Genomic DNA, 18,172 nt, shown 5'->3' on the forward strand with positions numbered 1-18,172 from the left:
TTTTTTTCACAGGACCCCTGTCTCATTCAGCGCACTGGATGGAGCCACTTTGGGAATCAATCAGCTTTGTGAAGTGAAGGAGACTTGTCTGTAGAACCCTACCTCATTTGTTGAGGAAATTAGAAGGTGTTCAAGTGCGCTGTAGTGGGCACACACTCTTCTGCATACCTCCACCCCCAAACTTGACCCCTTTTGCCCTGTCCTCTCAAACCTGTTCCTGTCCCAATCCCGTCTCTTCCCTTCATCCCCCAACTCCTGGTCTTAATCTCAAGAAGTTGTGTTACTACAACGCAAGAATTCCAATGGTATCTTAATAGGATGACAAATAAGTTTGGTTAGAAATAAAATAAATCTTTAATCAATATTCTTTCCACTTTAAAAAACAGCTCACAGCAGAAAGTCAGAGTGAATGGAGAATATATCTTTGAAATTTCTCTTCTTATGTCACTCTTTTTAAAAAACACTGGCAAATTGCAAGCTTTATGGTAAGAGGAATCTAAAGATAAAACAGCTTTCAGGACAACACACATTTCAGCTGAAACAATGACTACTTAGAAGGTAGAGATATTTTAAAAATTAAAATATTTAGAATCAATAATACAAGCCACAGAAGTTAAAAAAGAACTTCAAATAAATGAAACTGATTTGCCAAAAGATAACCCTTTGCCTTAGAGTTCGGAACCCAGCTCATCATAAACACTTTTGTAATGTTTGAGGTGGTGTTTTGAGATTAGAGAGACATGATCCCTACCCTGAAGAGTTTACAATCTATATTAGACAAAAGAGACCAATCAGCTAGACAAAGGAAGAAGCTAGTGAAAAGTCGGCTAGAGTAAATAGCAATACTACAAAAGTAATGATTTCTGATATTTAACACTGTTCATTGTTGGAAATGGAAGAGTCAATCACAATGGAGTTGACTTTAAAATAATTAGTCCCATAGTATGCAAGAGCCACTTCAAATTTAATATGTGATATACTAAAGAAGTCGGGGTGATGGCTTTAATTATGGAGGTTCCTTTGTGGAGTACCACCCGTTAAAGTTGAGTTTTTACACACAGCAGGTTTACATCTATTAACATTAAGTACCTGCCAAATCTGTCTACTTCAGTGAGGAGCACACACTTGAATTTTCTAAGTAATTTTCATACTCCCTTCAGTCGCTTTTCAGAATTCAGGCTTATTTAAAATCTCTCAGTCTTATTTCCGCACCCCCACCCACCTCAAATTCTAGGTTTTTTTTCAGGCCTAGTAGAGCTGCCATCAAAACACCAGGACTTAATTTCATAGCCAAGTTAATCCTGTAACAAAAACCAAAAAAAGGTAGTTTGAACATTTTTGTGGGGTTTGAAAAATTGTATTCCGTTTACTGGTTATAACTGGTTTCCTTTATCTGTCTGCTCCCTTGGCACTGTAGTGAGGAGACGCGGCCTCCCGCCCTGTCAGAAGGGGAAAGACCTGAGCTTGCCCCTGGTGGGCAGAACCAGGCCACCTGCAGCCGCCCCACCGGAAGCAGAAGGCGGGACAGGAAGCTGGACTATAAAGGCCAGCCTCCTAGCTCAGTAGGGAAAGGGCTGCCAGAGGAGCAGGACACCTCTTCCTTGCTTCCGGGTCTTGGAGCTGAAGGAGACGGCTACCTGACCAGAAGAATTACCTGAATTGCTGGAGACCAGCAACGCCAATGAACTGCTGGGGCTGCCATTGGCTGTTTACCCCAGAGAGACCGAGGACACCCCCGGAACCCAGGTGCCCCAAACTGGGGAGGGTAGGAAGGAGCCTAAGGATGCCGAATAGGGTTTGGCTGTGGAATTATTGTGAACTGGCCAGCGTGTTGTGGGCGGATCCCCGCTGACCTAGTGGCAAACTACCTTGCCACTAATGGGGCCCTGGGCTGGGATGCAGTGGAGTGGGAGGGCCTGTGTCTCCCTACCCGGAGCACCCCACCTGTGAAGGGTGGCTACTTCCCCACTCACAGGCCAGGAGGCCTGAATTGGTCTGGTGCCCACTAGAGCTAAGGCGCCAGGCGCATTTACTGTCGCTCCTAGTTGAGAGCTAATTCCCCACCCTGAACTGGGCTGTATCGCACAGACTCAGCCATAAACTATGAATTGCCCTGCTTGAGGGACTGGGGTGGAAAGACTAAGGCCTGGGCTGATTGTTGGCCAGGCCTGCTAACTGCTTACTGTCCTGATTGAGGGATTGGGCAGAGGGACTAACTGCTACTTGGATTAATCACCAGGTGGACTCACCAGCTGGGAGCTGCGCCTCACTTGAGAAACAGTGACAAGGCATGGGTCCCCGCCCTGTCAGAAGTGGAGAGACAAGTGCCCCTCCTTATAGGCACAAATGTCTCCCTGCGATGTGCTTCTCTGCACAAAAACAAGAGGTTTCAAGAGGGAGGTTCAGTATGGGCTACTATGAGCAGAGCTGGCCATGTGTGGGTGCTAAAGAGCAGGTCAACGCTACAGGAGAGAGAAGGAAGGAAAACCTTAGCACTTCTTTGCTGACTCTCCTGCTAAGGGAGCTGCTATGGGTCATCAGGAAAGAAAAAGCCTTTGCACTATGAGCCAGAGTAGGTGCTCTGCAGTGGGCATGCCTTCTGCTAAGATGTAGTTGTGCTGTTTCTTAATAAAATCTATTTAAAATGTTTTTATCCATGTCTTATCTGGAAATTTCCTTTCTTGGAGTAATGAGGGCCATAGATCCATAACACTGGGACTCTATACAGCCTTGGAGGCAGACCAAATATATCCGAGGTGTAGCTCCACCCCTGAGAAACCACCAGTCTACACTTCCAAAGCCTAGGAAAAACTAAGCACTCTAAGGGAACTTAAGCAGTAAGACAAAACAGAACAATCCTCATCCAGAGCAAGCAATTAAATGAATAATCAACTGAACACCACATTAATAACTCAATGTCTTTTCCCAATTAACAGTCCATTCAGGGTGGGTTGGATCTGTGAACCTCATGACACCTGAAAATTTCCTTTCTTGGGAAGGCAGATATATTTTTCTATTCTTATTCATAATGAGGTCCACAGATCTGACATTAGGATTTTTATAGCAGTTGTCCACTTGGTGGCACGGGGGCACTATATACAGTTAAGTACAGGTAACATTTTCCTAATAAAAACTGGACTACTACAGCCCGGAGCACCCACTTACGGAAGGCAGCATCAGATGACAACTGGATGTCCAGTGTATAGCATCCAAAGGTGTTGTGACCAGATGACCCAGGTGACTGCTTTACAGATTTTCTTGTCTGAGGCATATGATCTATCTGCCCATGAAGCTGCTACAGCATTGAGGGAGTGAGCTCTGATATTTGAAGATGAAGTTAGGCTTTTTGACTTGCATGCTTCTGAGATACAATATCTCAGCCACCTGAAAATGGATGATTTTTGAGGCTCTTTCCCGTTGACAGTGGATAATAAAGCACAAACAAAGCATTTGTCTTTCTGACCTGATTTGTGTGGTAAATATATACTTTGAGAGCTCTGCAGTCATCCAAAGTATGCCACAATTTCTCTCTGGAGCGTGATGGATGTGGACAGAAGGATGGAAAAACAATTCCCTGTGTTCTATGGAATCTGGAGTTAATCTTTAGTCTGAAGTCAAAATCTGTTTGCATACCCCTTTTGCCTTATGACACGCAGTACTGAAGTTCCAGAAAAAGAGCTTACTCGGACACCCTGCACATAAACATGACTTTATTTAGGCATAAGCTTTCATGGGCTATAATCCACTTCCACATCTGATGAAGTGGGTTTTAGCCCACAAAAGCTGCTTTTTTTTGGGGGGGTGGGCTGATACAGACTAACATGGTTACCCCTCTGAAACCAGAAAAATGACTGTCATCCAAAAAGGCCATTTTAATGGTTAGAAAGCAATGAGATCCCTTCATGAATTGTTCAAATGTAGGGCTTCTAATGGCACTGAGAACCAGCTAAGAGCCAAAAATAATAAACCTTTATACACACAAGAAAGATGTAGAAGAGATGCTGCTCTCCTCAGAAAAATGCAGGGTATCTATGTAAGATTAAATTCACTACCTGTCCATTTCACTAAAGATGCTAGACAGACAGCAACTTGACCTTTTGAGAGTCTGAACTGTCAGGCCTAACCCGAATCCATTTGAAAAAATTAGAGGATCTGTAGTCCCAATGCAGATGTGGGGGTGAAACCCTGGTGCTAGCTCCAATAATTAAAACTCAACCAGGCCCTTGGATAGGCTGAGTTAGTAGATTTATTTCTGGAAATGAAAATTGTGAGTATTAGATCTCTGAATGACCTCTTTGGCTTAAGAGGCTCTGGTTCAAGAACCAGGCAGCTGGTCTCAGACTGTCTGAATTCTGATTGGCCCTTGTAATAGCATATCCCTTCTGAATGGAAATCAGGTGACAGGTCTTTGTACCATATCAAGGAGATTGTAGAACCAAAGCCTCTTTGATCGGAATGGGGATACCAGAATTATCAGTGCTGCTTCTCTCCTAATCTTCTGTAGCATTCTGGTGTGAAGAGAAAAAAGGCAGGTAAGGCATAAAAGAATCCCTTTTGGCTATTCTTTGCAACAAGGCATCTCTTGCCTTGGGTCTGTGATGCCACTGGCAAGAGCACAACACTGAAACCTTGTGATTCAGGTGGGAAGCAAACAGACCTACAGCTGAGATACTAAATATCTTTACCAGGAGATGAAACAACTGAGTGTAGGTCCCATTCTGGAGGACTGAAGTTTTGCCAGCTGAGCCAGTCAACCATAAAATTCAGTTTTGCCTTGGATGTGAAGATAAGTTGATTGCAGATTCTCCTTTGCCCACCTCATCAGGAGGTGAGCTTCTCTTTGAAGGACTATAGTCCTTTTTCCTTTTGTCTGATGTATGATATGGCTGAGGTGTTGTCTGTCATGGTCAGTGCATTAGGTAAATTTGGATGTGGGAGAAGAGCTTTGAAACCATACCGGATTGCCCTGAGCTCTCACCACTTTATGCTGTGCTTTCTCTTGTGTTTGGACTAGACCCCTTGGGCAGTCCTTGAACCGATGAGAATCCTCCTTGGATGAGACACCTTCACTGAGGTGCAGATAAGAGACAGCTGAGGGATAAGAGAAAGCTCTGTAGCAACCTCATGTGAGCACTGGACATCTAAGAATAACCACAGAGGAGATCACTGATCCCAAAAGAGTATGAACTGGTACTTCCCTTGAGAGGTTGACTATTTTGATAAGAGTTCTCTGCTTCTTGTGTCTTTGCTGCAATAAACAACTTTGTAGAGGGCAGTGACTGTTCCCACTCAGAGACTGGAAATACACTGAGACCTAATTGATTCTTTCACAAAACCTTGGTTCTGAAGTATCCTTATTGCTTTGGTGGTATAATCAATAAAGGAGTCACCCAGGAATGGGTAGACTTAGATCCTTTCCTGTCAGAGAGCAGATATTAACACCACCAGCACTTTTTTGTAAATACAGCAATGGTTTAGCAACAGCATTGCAAGTATTGGTAATGTGGTGCTCTGAGGATAAAGCTAAGGAAGAATCTGTGAGACTGTCAAACTGGATATAGGCATTCTTCATATCTACAGATGTCACGGAGACCCCCATTGATGGCGGCTAACGTGGATGTTACGGTCTCTATCTCGGATTTTTTTTTTTTAATGGATCTGTTGAGATACTTGATGAGAAATGCTCTATAGCTTTTTTTTTTTTCTTTTTAAATAAAGGTACAATATGGAGTAAGGTCTTGATTCCTCTGAAGAGGATGAACAGATTAAATTATTCCCATTGTAGCAGATGGGATGTAGCAGATTTATATGGCTCTCTGCACACCCTGACTCCTCCGCTTTCTTAGGCAGAACCCTTAGGACATGTGGTGGGTGGGGTTTTTTAATTTTTTTTTATTTTTAAAGACCGAGACAGCACACTTGCAACACTGTCCACCCGGATGACAGTTCTTTTCTTTATTTATTGTTGGCCTGAGACCCCCAGATAGTTTTTATGTCCAAAGGATGGGGCTGAGATTATGCCTGTGTGGATTTGGCTGCCTATGAAGGGTCTGTATAGTGAGGAGGCCACTCTTTCAGGTAAAAATTTTTCCCCAGTTAGAAACATCTAGTCCTTGACCATCAGAAAAAAAGGCACAATTCACTTTGATAGTGATAACAGGAGGACTTTTGACTGGTGTACACCAAGGAACTTTCTGAAAGATATGGAAACTCGCAACGGGAGCTGAGGAGGACAGCCAAATACTTTCCCAGTCTTTAGGTGTGTTAGGAAAATCCTTACCGCACTGTCTCACACTCAAAGGATGCATAAGGAGGGATATATAGCTATAGCTTGTCTGAGGCATCAGCAAACATCATAATTGTAGATCACCATCCTCTGTACACTTTTTGATCAGTCTATTCTCTGGTGTTTTTTATTTTAATAATTATTATTTGAGTCTTTAGCTATGATTTGGAGTACTGGCCTTCCTCCTATAAGCAGGGAGAATTCCCTTTGTGGGGTTGTGTGTATGCATGGCTACAGGAAACCGCTCATGTCCACAGTGTGCACTGACTTGCCATGCTGCACTCTGTGAGGATGAAGAGGGGAACCCAACACTGACTATCCCCTGTGCTGGGTGATCCAGGGAACTAAGTGCCTAGGATTTCTGCCTTGCTGCACTCTATGAAAGTGAGCAGAGGAACCAGACACTGAGGATTATCTGTCCTGATGCATTCTGCAGATTTATGCAGTTTGAGGGAAACTGATTTCACTTTATGCCTCTTAGGAGTGCCTCCTAGAGGAATCCCCTAAATCAGACTCTTAGAAAATGAAGGGGTGGAGGTTGTGTGTTTTATGTTGGGGTGACTAAAGGGGTCTGAACATCTTTCTTATGCCTACCTTAATCCTCATCAGAAGGAGAGAGACATTTTAGACTGATGGTTTGCATGGGAGTGAACCTTGTGGTTACCTCTTTTGAGTAGCCCCAAGAGAGTAATTTTGTGTTGGATGGGGTTCCAAAGCTGCTCCATGGTCAGACATAGCTGTGAATATGGGCTCCAATGGTTGGGTGGGAAGCTTCCCTGGCCCTCAGATACTGTGCTTCACACTACACTCACCCCAAGTTGGGGGGTAGAGGAGGAGTTGCCATTTGCTGATGCCAGGGCAAATGCTGTCCCCTGTCACGTACCAGGTTAAGGGATTTTTGCAGATGAGCTACTACCATTGCTTCCAGGAAGCTCTTCTGCTCAGGGAGGGAGACTGAAGGAAACTCTGCCCCTTCCTGAGCACTTAAGAAGCTTGGATCTTCACAGAACAGGCAATTATCTCCATGGAGGCACCTAATCAGAGGGCAGGTGCAAGGAGACACAATGTCAGGTTTTCCCTCTTGGCCTTCTCCACCGTGCTGCACTACATGTGGGTACGCAGGGAATACAGAGTCCTCCAGTGACTGAGAAGAAAGGGAATCCTCTCTGTCAATAAAAGCGGATCCTGACAGCTTGGAGAGTTTAAGCCATTTCCCCCCCAACCTTTTTCCCTCCCCTGAATTTCCTCTGCAGCAGGGACGAGCTGGCCTGCCTGCCTGCCGCTGGAGACGCAAATGGAAACTGGCAGTTTCTCAGAGGCAAAGCCACACCTCCACTGCCTCTGATTAACAGGTTTGGTCTGCCTCCAAGGCTGCTTAGAGCAGTGGTTCTCAACCTTCCCAGACTACTGTACCCCATTCAGGAGTCTGACTTCAGCCCTGGGTGGTGGGGTTTTGGCTCCAGCATGTATCTTAGCTTTGTGGGGGCCCTGCTTGCCACGTCTAATGCTGGCCTTGCACTTGCCACCCCCAGGTCGAGAAACTCTAGTATAGTATTTAGAGCAGTATAAACAAGTCACTGTCTGTATGAAATTTTAGTTTGTACTGACTTTGTTAGTGCTTTTCACGTAGCCTGTTGTAAAACTAGGAAAATATTTAGATGAGTTGACATGCCCCCTGGAAGACCTTTGCGTACCCTCAAGGGTACATGTAACCAATGTCATGGATCTGTGGACCTCATTACAAATAAGAAAACTTTCATGAGAATTGTAACAAAATAGAGCTAGCATCAACCCTGCATCAAATGTTCACAGGAGGATACTTCAACAGGACTGATTTCAGGGCAATAATGAGACCAAGGTCCACCAACATCCTCCTCCATGTGGGGGTAAAAAAGGCTTCAACCATTTCATTATTCCAGCCATCAGTGAGTACCAGCCACACCGGCCAAATTAAGAGTTCACATGACTCAGGAACAGCCTAACCATCCCCACTCCTGCACTCCCATTTCCTTGGGCCACTTTGTGACGTTCCCAGAGGGGAGAGGGGCTGGAGGCTACCATGGTCCAGAGGTGTACTTCTTTCTTCCTCTACCCTGGGGCTGCAGCAGGTGATCAGCACTGTGACTATAAAGCCAGGATCCCAAAGATCTTCCCTTGGTTCTCAGCCACTTCTGGATACCAAACCCTTGATTTTAAAGAAGAGGATTATTTCCATAAAGCAGGAATTTAAAAGGAAAAGCATTCTGTCTGATCAGGGCAGAGTTTTATCACTGGTCTCAGGCAACAAACCCCACCCAGATTTGTTTTAAAAAAAAAAATTCTACCAGTTTAATCCTTCAGATAGGCTTACTTCGTAGCTGAAGTCACTTACTTCCAGTGAATGCTATCCAGCGGGCATATTTAGTAGCTTCTCTTCGCCAATGGGAAGCCACTAGCAAACCACAAGTGACAGTCAGTGAAATGATTCCCATAATGATGAAAAATAATGTGGTGACCCACTCAGGAGGCAGCCGTGGAGGAATACAGGTCCTGTCACGTCCATGGATGGTTTGACACTGTCGCACAAGGCCAACTGTGAGTGCACCTGAAAATACAGAGAAATAAGTCTTAGCAGGATTTACTTTTCCAAAGTAATATTCTGAGATGTCCTCATCTTCCCCATGGAAGGGCTCAGTGTCATACCAAGACTCAGTCTGGCCGAAGAGGGTGGATGCGGCTCTCCTATGGAGTCTGTCAATGTCATTTAACGTCAGCTAGAGTGGTGACTGGGGAGAAGGAGGGTCATTTAGGTCATTGCTCTATCCCTTCCCAGATTTCTAGCATCAGGGGAGATTCCTCTGGCATTCCTCTAATTTCCTCCTGCCAAGCATGGAGTGGGGGAAAATGAGACTCCTCCCTCAGGAACCCCCTATGAGTCAGCTGGTCTAGCGCTGCACGCATTTTGCTCAGTACCGCATTCAGAAAGGTAACACAAGTAAAGTGTTTCTTCACACCTGTAAATACAAATTTACTGCTGTAAGGCACTACGCATGTGTGTGTCTAGATCATAGCTGGAATGTGCCTTTTGAAGGATGCACTTGAGAACATCCCTTTCAGAATTCTTTCATCCAAGAGGGGTAGGTCGGTTCTTTTGATAGTTAAACAGGCAAGTTATTAAATACATGCTAGGGTTTCTATATTACCAGTTTTAAAGGTCACGTCAATCCATTCAGTACACAGGATGCAAGAGAATGGGTCTAATTCAGGGGTCGGCAACCTTTCAAAAGTGGTGTGCCCAGTCTTTATTTATTCACTTCAATTTAAGGTTTCGCATGCCAGTAATACATTAATGTTTTTTAGGAGGTCTCGCGCTAAGTCTGTATATTATATAACTAAACTATTGTCGTATGTAAAGTAAACAAGGCTTTCAAAATGTTTAAGAAGCTTTATTTAAAATTAAATTAAAATACTAATTTTTACGCTGGCAGCCCGCTGCCAGTCTGGGGTTCCGTTCACCCAGACCGGCAGTGAATTGAGTGGGACCGGTGGCTGGGACCCCAGACTAGCCCTGCCCACAGAGTGGGTACCTACCTTCTCCCTGGTTCTAGCTTTTTTTTCCCCCCTCTCCCTGAGTGGGAGTGCACTGAGCACAGGGGTGAAGGAGCAGGCTGGGGGTTGGGGTGTAGGGTCTGGCCAGGAGCTTGAATGAGGGAGGGGGCTCAGGGTTGGGGCAGGAGATTTGGGTGTGGAGTGCTTATCTGGGCAGCTCCCCTTTGGTGCACGTGTGTGTGTGCGCGCACGTGTGTGTGCGCGAGCTCCCGTTTGGTGCTCAGGATGGGGGTGGGAATGTGGGGGGTGCAAGTGTTAGGGCGTGGGGGGGCTGGAGTCAGGGCTGGGGTTGTGGGGCAGTGCAGGGGTCAGGGCAGAGGGCTGGGAGTGTGAGCTAGGGTCATGGGGGTGCTCCCAGCCCCCTGCCCAAAGCGGCTCACGGCAGGGGGCTGGAGGGGATATGCCCTGATTCCACCCCCTTTCCCCAAGTCCCTGTCCCAACCTCTTCTCCGCCTCTTCCCTGGAGCGGTGAGCGCTGTGTGGCTCCGCTTCTCCTCCTCCCTCGCAAGGGCCATCAGCTGATCGGCAGCAAGGGAGAGGAGGAGGGGCAGGAACCCAGCACGCTGGGGGAAGAGGTGGGGGAAGGGGGCGCAGAGAAGAGCAGGCCGGGGCAGGCAGGATTTTTAAGTGGCAAGCTGTTGCCTGCCAGGGTCCCGGCCGTCGGCCCCGCTCAGCCCACTGCCAGCCTGGGTTCGGCAGCGGGCTGAGCGGGGCCGGCAGCTGGGACCCGGCGGGCAGCAGCGTGCCATTAAAAAATCGGCTCACGTGCCGTCTTTAATACGTGTGCCATAGGTTGCCGACCCCTGGTCTAATTATTACAAATATTCTAATCTGCCACAAAGTGCAGAAAAAGAAACCGAGGTCATTAAAATTATAGTTTACCTTCAGTTTGGTAATGGAAGAGTCATTTAACACACAGAATATAGGAAAGACAATAATACAAAACTCTGCATTGCAAGTGGCACAAGATTAGAGAATTTTGATTTTAAGTTTAAATGTACTGCTTTCAAGCACGGTTGCTGGAATTGGAGGTTTTGGGGGTGCGGCCAGGTTTCCATCTTTTTCAGCATTTACAGTTTTGTCCAGTGGCTTTCAGCACCCCCACTATAAAAATTGTTGCAGTGCCACTCCTTTCATGACCCACAATGTGTTACAGTCCAATACTAACCGCAAAACTTAATTTATTAGAAAATTTGAGCCCAGACATAAAATGAGATTCAAAGAGACTGTCTGCCAGTGTCTCTAAAATCTTGAATCCTGCATTTTGTGGAACAATCAGTTCCACCCCTACTCCCAAATCCTTTTCACACGTGAAGATTTCCTACAGCCAAATCAAAGGTAAACTCAGTAGTGCATGGTATTATCTTACATTAGTTAAAAAAATCAACATTCCCCTCCCAACACACACGCACAAATATTAGACACTGTAAACTAGTGTTGCTATACTTAAAAGGACACTTTAAAAATGGAGAGGGAAGGAGGTTGGACAAGTACATACAATGGAACTGGGAAACTGGAGTTCTGTGAGCCACTCAGGACTTGAAAAGATTTCTGTAGTCTATTCTCAATGCTTTTCCAAAAAAGAAAATATGCAAACCGAAAAACACAACTCACTGACCGGAACAATGGCTGGTGTTTACACCTACCCTCCAGGATGCCAGGGCCAGAAATAGGCACAAGCTCCTTTTGTGAGTGCACACAGAGAGGCTGCTCATGCTCCCAGCACTCATGCCCAGCAGAGTCAACATTTTTAAAACAAGCAGAATTAGGAATAAACAAGTTCTGAATCAACTCTGTTAAACCAATTCTGGAATCTGTTCAGGTCGTTTGGGGCCTGAAAAAGCAGGAAAGCTTGTTTTTCTTTTCCAGATTATGAACAAACAGGAAAATGAAGGTGAAGATGACTGAGTTAGCTCATATTGACCTGGCTGACAGTCAATTTTTTAAGTATTTCATTTAACATTGGTTTCAGAGTAGCAGCCGTGTTAGTCTGTATTCGCAAAAAGAAAAGGAGTACTTGTGGCACCTTAGAGACTAACCAATTTATTTGAGCATAAGCTTTCGTGAGCTACAGCTCACTTCATCGGATGCACCGATGACATTATGCTACTCAATATGAGTATTACAGTAATTTAATCTCTAAAAGTGGAAACAAATCACACTAAAGCAGAGGTTTTCAAACTGTGGGGTGCCCCCCACAGAGGGTGCAAACATGGAATGTTGGGGAGGGGCATGGCAATGCCAGGCAGCTCAGGCTTCAGCCCTGGGTAGTGGGGCTCGGGCTTTGGCTTCAGCAGGGTAGGGCCCACTCCTTAGTTTTTGCCCTGGGCCCCAGGGAGTCTAACGCTGGCTGTGGCAGGAAAGTCTCTTTATCCATGTGGGTTCTGGGAGTGAATGCAGAAGATCAAACACCCAGAAGGTGAATGTCCTTCTCCAGGCACTTGAGGCACTGTATGTGGCTGTAGTATGCCAGGAAGACATCTGGTCAGGAAGTGCATATTTTAACCCCAGGCGCTTCTGCTTTTTCAGTTCTGCCATAACACAGAACTGAAAGAGAATCACTGACTGACTAAATTAACTGCTAACGCCAGGATGGATAAAAATCAATTATTTAAAAAAAAAAATCTGATTTTTTTGATAAAATGCTTTTTTGAGGAAAAAACCTGGCTAAAGATACATTATAGCTCAAAGATCTCTCATCATGGAATAGGGATTATAAATTCTAATTCTATAGTAGGAGACAATATATATTCATGTAATGTTTAAGAAAAGTTTTGTGAATGAGTTCCAATAGTTCATGGATTAGGGACCCAATCTTATGGTGTTCCAGGGGTTTCTGTATAGATTATTTGGATTAATCTTTATCTACCCAATGGGACTCAGTGCTCAGTCTAGAAGATACCATCAGAGATGCTTAATTTTGCAGTTCTCAGACTGTGTGGATTTGTGTCTCCAGAGATAACATGCTTCTTAACAGCAAAAATGTTTTAAAATAAGTATAGAGAGGTAAGAAATAACAGGCTTCAACCCTATTGTCCCTCTGCAAATTTGTGTTCACAGAGTCAATCCCTCACCTCTCTCTGAAAGTGCAACGTTTCAAAAAGTTCAATGAATAGAAGATTGTTGGAGGCGGAATAGATCTGGACAAGGAGAAGAAGCCTGGAGATAAATGTGAGAAGGGAGGGACAGGCAGTAGAAACAAAAGTGGAACTGTTTGAGCAACATATTCCAGAAGTCTAGAGGTCTTTCTGAGTGTAGCCTTCACTGATTTGAGATCTACCATACTATTCTCTCACTAGAAGGGAAAACCTATAAATGGCAGCAATCTGTAAGAGAGACCCAGTTTAGGAATATTTTAATGAAGTTCCTCCACCTGTGGGTAAGACAGGCATGCATGCAAAATGCAAACAGTGCAACAAAGAAATGCAAGACCTGGTTGCCCGAATGAAGCAACATCATGAGAAGTGTTCCTTCTCAGGAGGAAGCTGCATTGAAGATGATGAAAGGAACATGTCTGAACATGCAGGATCTTCAGGTTGGTAAACTTTTTTTTTATTTCATACTACTTTCTTAAGGACCAGCTGTCTTCCTTCTGGACTATTCTTGAATTCTCACATTTGAGCAAAAAATATAGTTGTTACTCTGTGGAACTATTTTAGATGCAGTTGTGATAGGCCGTTTTTTTTCACAATTTCACCTTTAAAGTAGAACTGAGTATCAGTGAATGCAATGAGTAATACTAAATGAGCAGTGTGGTAATAATAAATTAAATAACTGCATTGATTTATTTTGCTTAGGAGAATCCATCCTCAACATACAGGATTCTGAAGACTATCCACCTTCTAGATTACCATCATTTTCTATACTTTCAGAGTTATCTGCCAATGGTATGTTTCAGTCACATCATGTATGTCACATAGCCACAGTATATCACCTGTAGCAAAAGGAAAAAAAAATCTCCATCATCCAGAAGCAACCACAGATAAGTTTGTGAGCTAAGGGTGAACCATTCAAGAAATATGTTTGCTGATGATTTAAAGAAAGTCACACCAGTGAACTGGAGGAAGTCACTTAAGCACTTGGATTCAGAGACTGTTGAAGTGATAATCTCACTTTTTACAGCAGTAGCTTCTTCTGCCAGTGTAGAAAGAATATTTTCTTCCTTTGGACTAATTCATTCCAAACTGAGAAATTGTTTGGGACCTGAAAAAGCAGGAAAGCTTGTTTTTCTTTTCCAGATTATGAACAAACAGGAAAATGAAGGTGAAGATGACTGAGTTAGCTGCAGAAGAGTTAGCTCATATTGACCTGGCTGACAGTCAATTTTTTTTTAAAGTATTTCATTTAACTATTTTAGTTAAAAACAATTCTAAAAACAATTTTAACAAACCTGATTTAAAAAAACTTGAACGTTTAACTAAATTCAAAAACGTATATGCTTGTTTTGTTAAAATATTATGTTTGCTGTTGAACAAAAAAATCCAGAATACATAACATTGTTGTTTTAGTTAAATAAAACAATTTAAAATGTCTGTCTGGCGATGTTCTCCTCCCAATACAGCATGGCAAGAAAATCCTCCAAATATTAATCATTAACCTGTTGAACTGGAGATAGTTCACCTCCCAATGACTTCATAAATATGTTTCAATTACCTCTGGTAAATGAAATAACCAAACAATCATTCATTTTCTGATATAGCTATAAAACTAATCTGAAATGTTTTTGAAATAAATCACTGTTTAAAAATGTATAGCGTATACCTTCTAAAAATGAACCATATATTTATCTCTGAGTCCTGGAAGTAGTACAGGATAAGTAAGGTTCTAACTACGAACAAGAATGCACTTATGTAGAAATCCATGATTAAATTGAGTCTTCCTGACTAGTGATTTAAATCATTATTTAAATCAAATCCATCCTGGCTAACTGAGAAAAAAGCAACTCTGGCTCCAAAGAGACCGGAGAGGTTCACGTCTGTCCAGGCATATGGCTGAAAGGAACAGAGGTGGCAAGGGCATTCTGCCCTTTATATAGGCTTGTCTTCAGAATGTCGGTGATGTTGAAGGGAGGGGCTGGGAGCACAAGAGTGCGCTAGTTGACGCTGCTAGAAGGAGATTCTACCCCAAAGCACTGCAAGTAGCGCAATATTCCATAAGTGGGAATATGCAGAGCCACTCGACGAACTGCTTAGAGGAAGAGTATTGGACTTCCTAGCTTCATACTTAAGGGTTTGATAATAAATACAGAGCATTTCTATAGTGGCTCTTTCCTCAAAGTTCTTTACAAACATTAACCCTTGACACCACTGTGAAATAGACACATAAACCAAAACAAAGAGGTGTTAAACTTCTGATCCTGTTCCCATTGTGGCAACACTCCTGTTGATTGCAGACCTCAACAGGAGCAGGACTGGGCCCATAGTGAATTGTCCAAAGCCTTAGAGCAGTGGTTCTCAAACTTTTGTACTGGTGACCCCTTTCATACAGCAAACCTCTGAGTGCGACCCCCTGGTAAATTAAAAACACATTTTTATATATTTAACACTATTATAAATGCTGGAGGCAAAGTGGGGTTTGGGGTGGAGGCTGACAGCTCACGACCCCCTATGTAATAACCTCACGAGCCCCTGAGGGGTCCCAACCCCCAGTTTGAGAACCCCTGCCTTAGAGTCTTGTAAATTCTGTCTCACGTGCAATCACTATTGCAACTGATTTACATATATACGCACATGCCAAAGGACAACAGTGAATATTTGTCAAAGAATTCAACACAAAAATATTTCTACATGTTGTGTTCAATCATTTCAGCCGTTTACCTAACACAAACAGGCAAACTGATACCTGGCAGCTGCCTGACACACTAACTCAGCAAATGAAATCTCAATTAGCTTTTCATAGCCCACTGACAAGATGTGGGGAAAGACAAGGCAAAAATATTGGACCAGATGTAGTTTTATGCCAATATCTGCAGGACACTTCACGTGTAGCTAGAAAAGGGCCACTGCTTCACTATTTGGGAGTCATCAAGTTCTATCTAATGTATAGAATGAAAAGGAATTTGTCACTCAGAGTAAGAATTATAGCACAATAGCTGGAAATTCAGTAAATGTTCAAAGGTGCTGGATTAAACAGCTGTGGAAACTAACTCTTTTTAGGCACAGAACGGATAGAGCACAGGAACAGGGCCCTCCATCCTCACAGTGCCCACTAACTACTCCTGGGGGAATTCTGCATCAAAAAATTAAAAATTCTGCACACAATATTTTCAAATTCTGCAAAATTCTGCATATTTTATTTGTCAAAATAACACAATATAATCACGCCAGTTTCAATTATTTTTGGTCATTTATTTCAAAATATATGTCAGCAAGTATGTTGGTAACAATACATATAACAAAAAAGATTCAGAAAAAGTTTTTTGACAAATAGATTCCTTACTAGGCATATTAATACAGAACTGAGTAATAATTCATTTAAACTACAATATAGAATCATATTTCATGCACCCCCTTCCCCCCCGAAGCAATGCAAAATCTTGGGGGAGTCAGGGGTAACAGAGAGCGAAGTAAATTGCTGGGAAGGAGCCTGGGTATGAACTTGGAGGGTTGTTCGGTATGGGTAGGAAAACAATGGAACAGGATTTTTGGGGAGGTTGGGGGAGACCGTGAGGGAGCTTCCCCCACTAGACCCTGGCGGACCCCTAGCCTCTCCCATTCAGTCAGGCACGTGTTCCTATCCGCATGTGTCTCTGTGCCCCCACCCAGCTACCCTATGTAGCCTACCCAGCCTACCCTACCCAGCCTACCCCTATGTAGCTCTTCACCCCCTCCCGTATCACAATGTGGCCCTGGCCCCTCCCTCCCTCCGTGGCTCTGTGCCCTCACTCCATTCAGCCTCTGCCCCAGTCTGTCCTCCTACTAGTCCTTATAATCCTCTGTCTGACCACCTCCCCCCCAGCACCCCAGGCTCTCTGTCTCCCTAAAGCCCATCTCCTGACCTGGCCTGGTAGGTGCTGCGAAGGCAGGCTCTCTCTCTTCTCTAGCTGGCTGGGAGTGGCTGCTGTGTTCTATTGCCACAGCGCCCTCTGGTAGTCAAAAGGTGGAACTACAGAAGGTTATTTTCTGCAGGGAGCTGCTGCTCTGTTCTATCGCCACAGCACCCTCTGGTGGGCAAAAAGTGGAACTGGAGCAACTTTTCAGCAAAAGCTTTTTTCTGTGCAAAAAAATAAAAATATGCCTGGATCATTAATTATGCACATGCAGTGGTAGAGTTTCCCCAGGAGTAACTAACAGACCCTGAACTAGAGGGACCACTTGAAGGTATGGGAAAGAATCTCTGTTTTCACACCATGTCTAACCCCAGGCTTTCTGCTGAGACTGCCAGCAAGGGCGTAAACTAGTGCCAGTCCTGGAAGTAGTATAGGATACAGATATCTGGTCCATTAGGAACTGGATTCAAACTGCCAATTCCTTTCACATAGGTCAAACAACCTTTAGCGTTAACAAGTCAGTCTCTACTGATTTGGGCTCAATTTAAACCAGTAACCTAGAAATGAGAGGTTTCATAACCCTTTCCCTACCCCTGCATTGCCCCCAAGTCATCCAGCCCAACAGAAATATTGTCATTTTTAAACACAGCATATTTATGCCAAAACATCCACCTGAATCACTTACAAAAATACTCCTTTGCAAACGTTTGAGAGCACAGCTTGACTAATAATTCAATGCAGTTTTACCAGTCTCATAAAAAAAAAAGCCAAGCATTTCATATTTGTGTAGATATATCTGTCTGCTGCTTAAAACTACACCCAACTTCAACTCTTCCAACACAGCCAATCAAATGCCATCTTACTCCTGTTTCCTAGGTAACCAACAGAGCTACCAAGAAGGAAATCCGTACAGTGATGGAAAGAAATGAAGATTGTTGCAGCTATTTCCCTCCCTAACATCTATGAATTATTAAAAGTGTCACAATGATACCAGGACTGAAAGACACAGTGGCATAAGGAATGCACATAACATCAGATTATTACTGTTCTTCATTATTTGCTTGTAGCAGCATCCAAAATTACCTATGTAATGTATGGCCACAGAAAGACTGTTCCTGTCCTGAAGAGATTACAACCCAATAAGAAACAGACACAAGAGAGGGTGAAGGTGGAGAGGGGATACCAAGTCAGAAGTATAATAAAAGGTCACATGGCCCATAAGTGATGTGCAAGTCCTGCAGTACATTAATGCAAGCTAAAAAAAGTCTATTTATGAGATATTTCCTTTGTTCTTAAATCTTTCTTACCTC

The 18,172-nt window shown here is 43.7% G+C and overlaps 1 protein-coding gene across 1 annotated transcript in view; it reads right to left on the minus strand.

Annotated features, from left to right (window-relative positions):
• MOSMO (modulator of smoothened) overlaps window positions 1-18,172 on the minus strand; it is a 50,488-nt gene that overhangs the window by 8,285 nt on the left and 24,031 nt on the right. Inside the window, exon 2 of the mRNA XM_084640530.1 lies at window positions 8,658-8,870. Within this exon, the coding sequence (XP_084496656.1) occupies window positions 8,658-8,870 (213 nt within the window). The remainder of the gene's footprint in view (window positions 1-8,657; window positions 8,871-18,172) is intronic.

The sequence above is a fragment of the Lepidochelys olivacea genome (genome assembly GCF_965140295.1).
Source record: "Lepidochelys olivacea isolate rLepOli2 genome assembly, chromosome: 10".
NCBI classification, from domain to species: Eukaryota; Metazoa; Chordata; order Testudines; family Cheloniidae; genus Lepidochelys; species Lepidochelys olivacea.